The sequence below is a fragment of the Glandiceps talaboti genome, chromosome 11 (assembly GCF_964340395.1).
Source record: "Glandiceps talaboti chromosome 11, keGlaTala1.1, whole genome shotgun sequence".
NCBI classification, from domain to species: Eukaryota; Metazoa; Hemichordata; class Enteropneusta; family Spengelidae; genus Glandiceps; species Glandiceps talaboti.
The window spans coordinates 17,146,130-17,158,221 of record NC_135559.1 but is presented as its reverse complement, the minus strand read 5'-3'; the positions used below and the strand labels follow the sequence as shown (position 1 = coordinate 17,158,221).

The following is a 12,092-nucleotide window of genomic DNA, read 5'->3' as shown; positions in this document are numbered from 1 at the left end:
ATATTCCACCACCAGCTAAATAAATGTATTGATATAACTTCATATCATCGGAAGGTTGATAATAGTCACTAAATTCTGGTTCATTTTCAAGACTGGTGAGTGTACTCTGTGTACTCTGTGTACTCTCTGGATGAAATTCAAGATATAAATTTCAGTTTTGATCAGTCAGAATCAGATTTTGTCTCGCATGAACATCTAAATTTTTTTGTTTCGCTATAAAATCTAATACTTTTTGCCTATGTTCCAACCATACTTCTCGATCTTTATTGAAATTCTCCAAAGCTAAATCATGTCTATTTAATTCTTTTTCATGTTCTTCTTTCATATCGTCGCCACCTGAAGCTGCCTTAGCTACATAACTACCTCCAACAAAGGCAGTTGCATTTAAAATAGCTCCACCAACTATCATCGCAACAGCTGCACCCATTATGTATAGTATATATACTATTAAGATATATTATTTTTATTATTTCTTTTTATTATCCTTTATTATCCTTTATATTATTTTTTTAATATATTACATTCCTTTATAAGGATCAACTGGTAACATATTTCTTTGTTCCAACATATCTTTCTCTAATACTGCTCCACTCACAGCTATTGCGAGAGAAGCAAACTTCTTGAATGAAGTACTTGTTTTAGGACTGTCTGGAGCCATCTTTATAGTCTTATCAAGTATAAAACTATTAGTTATTGTTAAAGCAGATAAAACTGCACCATCATATAGGCCATTCACGATTAGTTTAGTATAGTCCATCATTGTATATTGCGTATATATATATTATATAATATATAAAAATAAAAATGAAATAAAATGAAATAAAAAAATAAAAATAATTAATGTTTCATATCATTCTTTTATTCCATTTCAAGTAGAGCTTGCGAAGCTTGTGGGGCTTGCGGAGCTTGAGGGGCTTGCGGGGCTTTATTTTTAACTGATTCTAATGTCGTTAATTGTTTAGACTCTGATGACGACTTGGTGCTTACAATATCACTTGATTGTAAAAACCACTCTCTTTTATAATATAAACCAGCTACCCCAATTACTAATGAACCAAGAGTTAATAAAACCATAGTATTATTAAATTGTGAGCTTTCATTGCTTTCATTACTTTCAGTTGCCTTAGTTGATCCCATTGATTTAACGTTATTATCGACTAACATGTCTTTCATTTTTAATTTTTTTCGTTTTTTTGCTTCAGCTGAAATTACTGCTAATTTTTTTCCCCATTCAACTCGACCTGGATTTTTAGTTGTACCGTTTGTAGTAACAGTTTCTACTTGAGTTTTTACTTGAGTTTCTAGTTTAGGTTGTGTTACACTTTCTGTATCACTCATTTTTACACTAATATATATATATAATAACTATATAATAACTATATAATACAAAATATTTAAAATATTTTTTACTTAAATTATTTTATTTTTAATCAAGTCAATTTCAAGTTGTTTTCAATATTTTTTTTTTTTTTAATTTACATTTTTATTACTGAAAGGATACAAAAAAAACACAAGACAAAGGAAAGACAAAGAAGGAAAAAGCCAAAAAACTGCAACAAAAGAAACGAGAAGAACCTAGCCCAGTATTGCAATATACATTACATTTAGATGCAATCAAGGTAGATGAACAGATAAAATAAAGTTGACAACAAGATATATTACAAATATTCCTCAAGGCTATCAATTATCTTTTTTGTCTTTGGTTCGTAGGCATAACACTCTAGCAGCTTCTTATAGTTCTTGAATTTTTCAGCAAGGACAGTGATCATTGGTTCAACTTTGTTCACTTTGCAACTAAAAATGTATCTCTTAGTCAATAAACAGATAATATTCCAACTGTAGACATTAGGGTTTGTGCTGATAATACCTAACAATATTTCTTTTTCTGAAAAAGTCGTATTGCAAAGATTAAATACAAAGTTCCAGACCCGTTTAACAATTTGGCAATCATAAAATATATGTCTCAGAGTTTCAGTTTCTAAGTTACAGAAGGTACATCTCTCGTGATCAAGGAGTTTTCGAAGGAAAAGAAATCTATTTGTACAAATTATGCGATTGAGCATTTTGTATTGAAAAGATTGAAGCGATACATCATCTGTAATTCTTTTAATCAATGCAAAGTAATCCCAAAATTCATCTTTAGATATATTAAATATCTCACACCACTTCTCCATACATTTCTGGGGCTTTGTCTTATTTTTTACAGTATTATCTAAAAACGTTGTGTACATAGTTTTACAAATCTTGTCTGTAGTAATAGTATTATGTTGAAAAGTGTTTTGAGATTCAGAGGATAGTGTAATTTCCCTTTTCCATGCTATTGGAATTGTATCAATAATGCCATGGAATGTCAAAAAATCAACAGGTAATCCATATTTTGTACTGAAATAAGTGAAAGATAAAAACTTGCCTTCTTCATCTAACAGGTCACTAATTTGATTAACTCCATTGTTTGCCCATGATCTATAGTATACAACATTACCATTAACTTTAATATAAGGGTTTAGTAATCGGCGGTATTTTTTGGAAAATAAGAGACCTCAGACCAGTTTTCTAGAACCTCTCGCCAAAAGACATTGTCCTTAAATTTGCGAGCAGTTACAATTTTAATCTGGTGACTATTATAAAATCTCAAATAACTAGTATCCAAGCCTAACATGGAAGTGAAAAGACATTTCCATGAACTCTTATTCTTAGGATTAAAAACTTTTTGAAGCCAGGAATGCTTTAAGGCCTTCTGATATGTTGACAGGTGCACCATGTTTAAGCCACCATCTATTACCTTCAGACAAAGTCTATTTCTATTGATTTTATCACTGCCACCATTCCAGATAAATTTGTTAAACAACGAGTTTAATGTAGAGATTTGTACACTTGTTAGATTTGGCAACACAGATAGGCAGTGAGTAAGTTTCGGCAATGCCATTGTTTTAATGACGGTAATTTTCCCAAATAGGGTCAAAGGACGCTTGGACCAGGTTATTAATAGTCTCTCAATTTCTGAAATTTTAGGATCGTAGTTCAACAGGGATATATCATTTAAATCCACGTCAAAAGTACAGCCAAGCACCTCGAAAGGGTGATCAATCCATTGTAATTTTTTCTCTGGCAGCATAACCTTCTTACTATGACTAGAAGCCCCTATCCAAATTATTTTTGTCTTCTCGCTGTTAACCCTCAGGCCAGAGACATTGGTGAACCTGTCAAGAATATCTAGCACCCTAGCAAGGCTTTTCTCTGTCCCATCAAGAAAAGGGAAAGCGTCGTCTGCATACTGACCCAGGAGAACATCAATATTATATAAACTGATACCGCGGACATCAGGGTCGTTTTTAAAGGCAATGGCTAACAACTCTGCAATAATAATGAATAAATAGGGTGACAGGGGATCCCCTTGTCTTACTCCTCTGCTTAAATTGAACAATTGAGAGAAGTAGCCATTGTTTTAGATACAACTACTGGATTCACTATAAAAAGTAGCAACCCACTTTTTTATCCCTTCCCCAAAATTAAAGAACTTCAGAGCATTATCAATAGTTGCCCATTCAATCGAATCAAAAGCTTTTTCGAAATCTATCAGTACAAGCATACCGTGAATATTCTGAACTTTGGTTTGGTTTAACACATCATAAACAAGACGAGTGTTTTCTCCGATAAAGCGACCTTTGATAAAACCTGTTTGGTCCGAACTTATAATATCATCCAGTACACTTTTGATACGTGCGGCAATTGATGAAGCAACGAGCTTATAATCTGTATTTAATAAAGTGATTGGTCTCCAATTCTTAATATTAAGCCTGTTTTTTCCTGGCTTTGGAATACAGGTAATTACCCCTCTACGTTGAGAAATAGAAAAATTTCCTTTTCGAAAAGACTCGTTTATACATCTAACAATTAAACGACCAATATTACTCCAGAATAGTTTATAGAATTCAGGGGGAAACCTATCACAACCAGGGGTTTTACCGTTTTCCATGTTTTTTTAGTGCATTACTGCATTCGTCATAAGAGATTACACCGTCTAAAATTGAACTCTGGTCATCCGACAGCTTATTGATATCATTACTATTAAAATCCCTCATAAACGATGAAACTGGTTCCGTAGTGCCACGACTGGTATAGAGATTCTTATAGAAATTTGTAGCTTCTGCAAGAATCTTTTCTTGCTCTGTTAAAACTAAACCATTATTATCAGTCAACTTTTCCATCGTTTTGTGAACATATCGACGTTTTTCTAAATTGCAAAAGTATTTCGTTGGTTTTTCACCATGTTGAACCCATCGGGCTTTAGTACGAAGGAGTACTCCCTTCATATGATGTTCACGTAAAGATTCTAATTCTAGTTTTTTTCGTTTCAAGTTCACCAATGTTTTCCTGATTTTGCTGGCATTGTACCTCGAGGATATCAATTTCTTTTTCTAACCCAGCTGTTCTTTTATTGCGTTTCCTTTTTTGTCTAGCAGTATACTGAATAGTGGCACCGCGGATTTTCAATTTCATTGTTTCCCATAACAACTGGTCGCTAATAGAAAACTCAGTAAAATCGACCTCTGCACTGTCGACATTACCATTGATAGAATACTCATTTAAAGTTTCATGTATAATAGTCTTTGCCATAACAACATAATCTTTATCTGTAATAAGACTGGTATTCCATTTCCAGAACCCTTTACCTCTATCTGTTTTAAAAAGATTAAGGTTGAGAATAACCAAGGAGTGGTCTGTGCGGTAACCAGATTTGATACCACAGTTGGTAGTCCTAGCTTCTAGATCGGGAGTGATGAGAAAATAGTCAAGACGTCCCTGTTTTAGGGGACGTTTCTGACGCCAGGTGTAACAACGCTTCTCAGGTTTTCAATATCTTGATCAAGTTCTTGTTCATGTTCTTGATCAAGTTCTATAGCAAGTTCTCTAACAAGTTCTTGATCAAGTTGACTCAAGTTATTAAAGTCATTCGAGTCATTTTTTTCATTTTGACTATTCTTTTCAGTCAAGTCACTTTTCTTGTGGAGACAAGTGTTAACAGTGTTAACAGTGTTAACATTGTGTGTTGTAAAGTTCATATTATTTAAAATAGTGATACCACCACTTGTCAATGCCAAAAGAGGACCATAACTATATGCTAACTTTCCAGTAAGTTGTTTGAATTGATTCGTAACGAGAAAATTGTTTTTCAAGTCGTCACTTAATTTATTCACATCATGTACTGGAAGCACAAGTCCTACTAATTTACTAATCCCAAATAAAACTCCATTTACAATGTTGTCACTGACGAGAGAACTGTAAGTGCTTTCATATATCTTATAATATTTTTCAATTTCTTTATCGCTCGCTTTTTCAATATATTCGAGAGTGAAATTTTTTCCTAAGAAAGCTTTTGATTGTCCAGCAGCAATGATACAAAGTAATCTTTCTCTGTACTTTACTATTGGGGACACCTGTGACTCTGCTGTCGGTGCTGTAGGTTGTAAAATAGTGAGCTCTGACAATGTTTGTTCCATTTTGTTATAGTAACTATATAATAATAGTAAAATATTATTTATATTTTTATTTATTTTATAAAAATAGTAGATGATAACTAACGCAATAAATAACCAACAAATATTGATAACATCATTGATTTACAGCAATGACATATTAATATCAGATTAATTATACTAAATCTATACTAAATCTATACTAAATCTATACTATACGGTTGTCTTAAACGAAATACTAATTTACTATAAGGAGTATATTTTAATTTTTTTATAAATTCATTAATTTCTTCCTTGTTTAATTCCATTCCATAGTTTTCAATTATTTCTTTAACATCATTTTTACTCGGTGTGTAATAAAGAACGAGCATACTGATGTTTTCTCGAAATGTTTTGTCGATACTCGTAAATTGTTGCGTAAGTACCCATACGCTAATATTATCATGACGAGCTGAAAATGCTAACTTAGTTAAAATATTGACACGAGATTTGACATCCTTCGTGAAAGCGCAGTCATCTAGTATAATTAGACTTTTTGTATTTTTATAACACTCATACACGAGTTCAATATTTTCATTTATTTTTTCTATGTTGGGAATCATTATAATAATGTCTGAGTCTTTATAAATACATTTTTTATCGTAAGCTTTATTGTTTATGAACGTCGGACAGATTATGATTATATAATCGAATACGTTTTTATAATACGTTTGTAATAGTTCCATAATGAACTCTGTTTTACCCGAACATGTCGGTGCACTAATAAGCATATTGAAAGGAGGGTCAAGCCAGATCATTTTAGAGTTATTCTATACTATCAATAATGTTAAAATGTTAATATGTTAATAATGTTAATACATAATAGATTTTAATTTAGATTCTTGAATTTTAAGCATAGCATCACTTATAATGAAAATATTTGCGGTTATTCTTTCTTGCGGGTCTGTGGATTCTCGTTGAATTTCCAGTTGAACCCCATCTTTTGTGTTCATGACTTTCAGACCATTACCGTGATATCTATTATCCTTAAAACTTCTTAAATCAATAAACAAACAATATTTATTTAACAGAAAGTTTTCCTCAGTTATTTCCTCTAGTTTATCGCAACAGAACTCGGATGACATGAAATAACGTTTGGTTTCTTCCCAAAATTTTCTAGGAGATAATCCCTGTGCATACACTTTATTTGCGATACCTTCTATCGTTATTGAAACAGAATTAATACTAGGATTAAAGAATAGTTCGGTGTCTAATGCATTTTGTAGCTGTGGTGTACTGAATAATATAAAAATTCCTTTCAAGCTTCTACGTGGTACATTAATGTTCTGGTTAATAATTGTATCCGTACCAGGGAAGTTAAATGTTCTCTCATGATGAATATGTTCGTAAAGAAAACTGTTACCGCTGTTATAATAACCATTAATTTCCATAGCTAACTTTGGATCTCTTATCGTTTCATATTCAAGTTGAATGTTTTTTAAAGCATAATCCCAACCAGTCGTGTCTTCACATACTAGGATTTTATTAACGGGAGCGAGAGTAATCTCCCATTCGATATGGCTTCCTAAGCTCGAAGGATATACGGCTCCATGACCATTCATTTTAGGATGCAATTTCGCGAGATCGATCGCATATTTTTTACCGTATGCCTTATGAAGTGCACCCTCTCCTAAATAATTCCCACCACCAACTCCATCGATATTATCGCTTCTCAATTTTCGGAGATTTTCTGACTGAATTCCATACAACGTTTTATTTGTTCTATCTGAATACAGATCTTTATACCTTTGTATTAAATTGTAGTTTGATAAATCCATTAATTTTGCCCCTTCGAATTTTAAAATTAAATTACTGATGATGTTGGCGGACAGGTTTTGAACAACGAAGTTCTTATTATGACCATTTAATTTAAGATCAAAAACGAGATTGAATTTACCCGTTAGAACAATAGTGTCTTCTAATTTTGGACATCTGATATATAAAGTTTCACCGGGTTTGCACTATTTGGATTATTCGTTACAACGTGATGAGTTCGTTCTCCTTTACTACCGAGTGCGTACAATTTTGAGTAGTCACCTTGTAGTTCTCTATTGTAAGGCATTTTTTTCTTTTACTATATCTATACTATATATTATACTATATTATACTGAAATGAAAAATAGTATTAGTAATTATTTCATTTCATTTCATTTCATGTATTTATTTTTTTTTTTGTTTAGTTAAAATCCGTTCATAAAGGTATATCGCTATTGCAGTTGCCAACAGCCATACATGTTCAGCTATAAATCCTACAACTTGTCCCGCTGTTTTTAAAACGAATGACACGATAGAACCAATAATACCCGGCAGTGCTATAGCTGCTTTATTACCTAACCATTTTAATACATCCGCAACACGTTTAATAACTGCTTTGACTGGACCACCACCGCTACCGCTACCACTACCGCTACTACCGCTACCACTACCGCTGGGACCAACGGGTGGTGATTTAATACCTAATGAAATAGCTATGGTAGTTATAACTAAACCGAGTGCTGTTGCCAATGAAACTATAGTAACTCCATTACGTTTGAAAAGAATCACCAGTTTATCTTTAATACTAAGACTCGGGTCTTTGAGTACTTCTTTCAAAGAAGATGTCTCAGCTAATTTATTGTTTAAAATATTAGTTTCTTTATTATATTTTAAAATATGAATCTCAATTCTACCTAATTCTTTTTTTTCATCTTGCGTTAATTCTTCGATTTTTTGTCTATTTTCCAATTCTTTTTTTCTATTATACAAATCTTCTAAACTTTTGACTGCTGTATCAATTTCTTTACGCATGATTGTATATTCAGGGTTGAGTTCATTCCATTCTTCAATTTTGTTTTCAATCTTACTGATTTCATCTTTATTACCTACAGTGTCTCTTCTGAGGTAAGCTTGATAGTCTCTTAATTGACCAATCATTGGTGGTGTTAAATCTATTGCTTCGACTGTATCCACATTTAAAGGTAATGACGGACCGGTAGTCGCAGCAGCAGCAGTATCCTCGAAAAGTCTATTAGCAGCTGCAGTACCAATTTTACTTTTTATTGTACTTTTGGCTAAAAGTTTACCATTTCTTGTAATCCGTTGATTTGTTATATTATCATACAACTCTCCATCCTTTACATGTGTATTTAATTGTAATTCAGTTCGATTAACTGGCACGCCACTTTTTTTATAACTTTATCAATAGTATCTTCCAATATTTTATTTCTTAATTCAGTCAATTTAGCTCCAGCAGGACCAACGAGGTCTATCGGGTCTGTGAATGATGTTTCCTGAAAGCCCTCCAGGTAGTATTGCTCCAACGAATTTTGTTCGTAGTCTGTCATTTCCAAGTCTTCCGTAGGATCTCTAAGGTCATCATATTCATTTTCATACTCAGGATTAATATCGAAATGATCATAGTCAGACATCTTACAGTCTTACTACTACTATATATAAATACTATATAATGTTATACAAATACTATACAAATACTATATAAATAAGTAACTTAAAAATATTGTCCCGACTATTATTCCCATCGTTGAATATTCATGAACAACGTCACGCTCGCCAGGCACTGTTACCGCTGCTGGCGCTGTTACCACTGCTACCGCTGCTACCGCTTCTGGCGATGCTAGTCGTTGCACCGGATCATCATGGCCTTCCATTTCTTTTAATGCCGATTCTTTTACGTCATTATTTATGTTGTTATAACCGAACTTCATATCTTCTGTCGCTTGTTGTAAGAAATTGTTATAACCCGCCACATTCGTATTCATATTTATAATCATTTTACTCGGGATTAACCATAAAGAAGGAGAAATGGCTAGATCTAACTTTACTCTCGTTGCATTAATTACATTTTGATAACGAGGTATACTATCGTCCTCATTAATGCCTCTCGTCTCATCCTCGAGTAATGAAATCTTTTTTTGTCTCGTTTCTTGACCAGCACCGCCAGAGTCTGCTATACTTACTCGCGTGTCTGCTTGACTTCCTAACACGCAATATACATAAGATTCGATCGATCGATTCAATCTTCCTAAACCCGCTTGCGTAAAACCCACGCTATTTGGTAAAACAAAATAATTATATTGTTTATAATCGGGATTTTGAAATTTATACCAATGCCAACTTCTGCGAGCCTTATCTGTGGCATCGGGGTTTTCAACCATTGTATCTTAATATTTATATTGGATATCTTATATGGTTTTTTCCACCACTCATAACCGACACCTATACCATTGTTTCCCGATGTGTCATACGTGAATCTGAAATCTGTATTATAATCTAATCCGAATTCATCGCATATTTTATGATAAGACGGTACATCATATAAATTATCGACTTTATTAAAAGTATCGGGATCGTCAGGTAGTGGGCAAGAAAGTTCATTCAATATTCTTCTTATAGTAAAGTACACGTGAAATCTAAAAAATGATTGAATCTGTCTCGGAATATCATCATTATACAGATGATCATGACTACTAACACCGCATCCGGTCGTAGCTAACCAAACAGCAAAATTCAATTGTTGATCCCAGTGCTGCATATTTGGACCTTTCAACCACTCGTTGGCAGTTTTTGCATTTTTATGAATTATTATGTAGTTTTTGAATATATCTCTCAATATTATATTGAATCGATCGGTTTCACTTACATAAACAACCATGTTGATTAATATGTTTCGTATATCCACGGACATTATAGTATCAAATGGTTGGTGTAGTGCATAGTGTAAACTGTGTAAACTGTGTAAACTGTTAATATTTGCTGCGCCTTGTGCTAGAGTAAATGTTTTCGATAGTTAAGCAAATGCAGCGAATGCAGCGAATGCAGCGACTCCTGCGGCTGCTGTTTTGGTTTTGGCTTTTCGAAGGGTGGCTTTCCGAAGGGTGGCTTTCTTGTTAACTTCGTATCTGGTAATCCTAATGTCCACATTTTTCTAATACATGTATATTAAAGGGTCTATATACATATATATACATAAACTGTATGAAATTATATGAAACATACTAATAAATTTCCATAATTATCTTGAAATATACGTCTGTTTCTAGTATCTTGTATTAATTTAAGAACCCAGTATTCATTTAAAAATTTAATCTCTTGATTGTCCTCTGTCTCTGGAAATAAACTTATGAATTCTATACGTTTAAAAAAATTCTTTTTTTCGACTTCTTTACAAAAGGATAAAATAACCTGATATAAATTTTGATCTTTCAATTTTATTCCCGCATTTATAATTAATACGTGCATATTTTTTCTTCTCAAGTTGTCCCATTCTAGCTCTATATTAAAACCAAGGACGTCTTTGTATTTATTTAAAAATTTAGTTATATTACGTTCTCCAAACATTTTGTAATGTACTATATATTATTACATTACATTATTTTAATTCATTATTTCATTATTTCATTACATTATTTTAATTTTTTGATATTTTCAATCGGTTCCCAAGAATTGAATTTATCGTCATATCCTAACCATTTTACCAATGCGTATTCATGGCCTTTGATTTTTTTCTTACGTAATATTTTTTCAACTTTGTATTCCTTCGATTCTTTAGTCGTATCAATCGATAATTCTTGCTCATAAAACGTGCCTTCAATGTCTTCACCCGATAAATCTTCCAGAGTGTAAACAATAACGGGACCAAAGATAATTTGTTTGATTTTGAAAAGTTCACGCGTGTAGTTTGGTAGATATCCTTTGGCAAACACGTTCTTGTATTTGGAAATTCTCACGATATCACCGATATTAAACTTCGGAGTTCCATATTCAACAGTGAGATAAGCACCGTACAAATTATACCAAACGATATTTTCATTCTTTGGTAACGATGCTTCCTTCGGAGTCATGTGGATAGAATTATGATAAGTATTATTGTTGTAACCATCCACTAATCGATCTAGTACGTCAATCCATTTTCTAGTCTGTTTATCGGTAAAATATTTATACATACGTGATTTAAGTGTCCTGTTAAAACGCTCGACAACCGATGCCTTTTTATCTGACCGTGTACTAAACCACTCAATTTCATGGTTTTCGAAGATATCTTTAACGTATTTATTGTAAAATTCTCGTCCTTCATCAAACTGTATTTTATTCGGTTCACGGTCTTTAAAAATTAATTCAAAGGAGTCAGCCATTTCAATACCACGTTTTGACTTGAGTGGTATCGCCCAGGCATACTTAGATAACACATCGATAACAGTCAGGATGTAACGATACCCGTGATTCTTACTCTGGTCATTAGGCATATCTACAATGTCAGCTTGCCACTGATCATCGATTCCAGAAACATATACTTTGCGGTAAGGGAACTTTTTAATCGCTGGTTTGTGCATAGTGTAAACTTCTTGTTGTTCCAACCATTGTTTCAATTCCTTATACTTAATTTTTTTATTATCTGAGTCTTTGATTTTACGCCACAATTTTGCGATGCCGCTGTATGCTAAATCAGAATTATAATACAAGTCTCGCAAATACTGATCCATAGTATACATGTATTATATTAGTAAACATTATTTTTTTTTTATTTTTTTTTTTTTTCATTATTTACCTCTGGTAACTATTTTTGATTATTGACTTCTG

The 12,092-nt window shown here is 32.8% G+C and overlaps 1 protein-coding gene across 1 annotated transcript; it reads right to left on the bottom strand.

The window, feature by feature from the left end:
* Positions 1 to 10,302: 10,302 nt before the first annotated feature.
* LOC144442085 (SCAN domain-containing protein 3-like) lies at positions 10,303 to 11,995 on the bottom strand. Its single transcript, XM_078131356.1, has 2 exons — positions 11,243 to 11,995; positions 10,303 to 10,440 (listed from the first exon to the last, which is right to left on the bottom strand). The coding sequence occupies exons 1-2, from the start codon at positions 11,993 to 11,995 to the stop codon at positions 10,303 to 10,305; spliced, it is 891 nt and encodes a 296-aa protein (XP_077987482.1).
* Positions 11,996 to 12,092: the final 97 nt, after the last annotated feature.

What these genes read in the sequence shown, in the direction of transcription:
- LOC144442085 (XM_078131356.1), bottom strand. Translation starts at nt 11,995, where the DNA reads ATGGATCAGTATTTGCGAGACTTGTATTATAATTCTGATTTAGCATAC. An exon ending in AGTTTAATATCGGTGATATC is followed by an intron (nt 10,441 to 11,242) that starts GTGAGAATTTCC and finishes TACATGTATTAG; the next exon opens with AAAAATGTGGACATTAGGAT.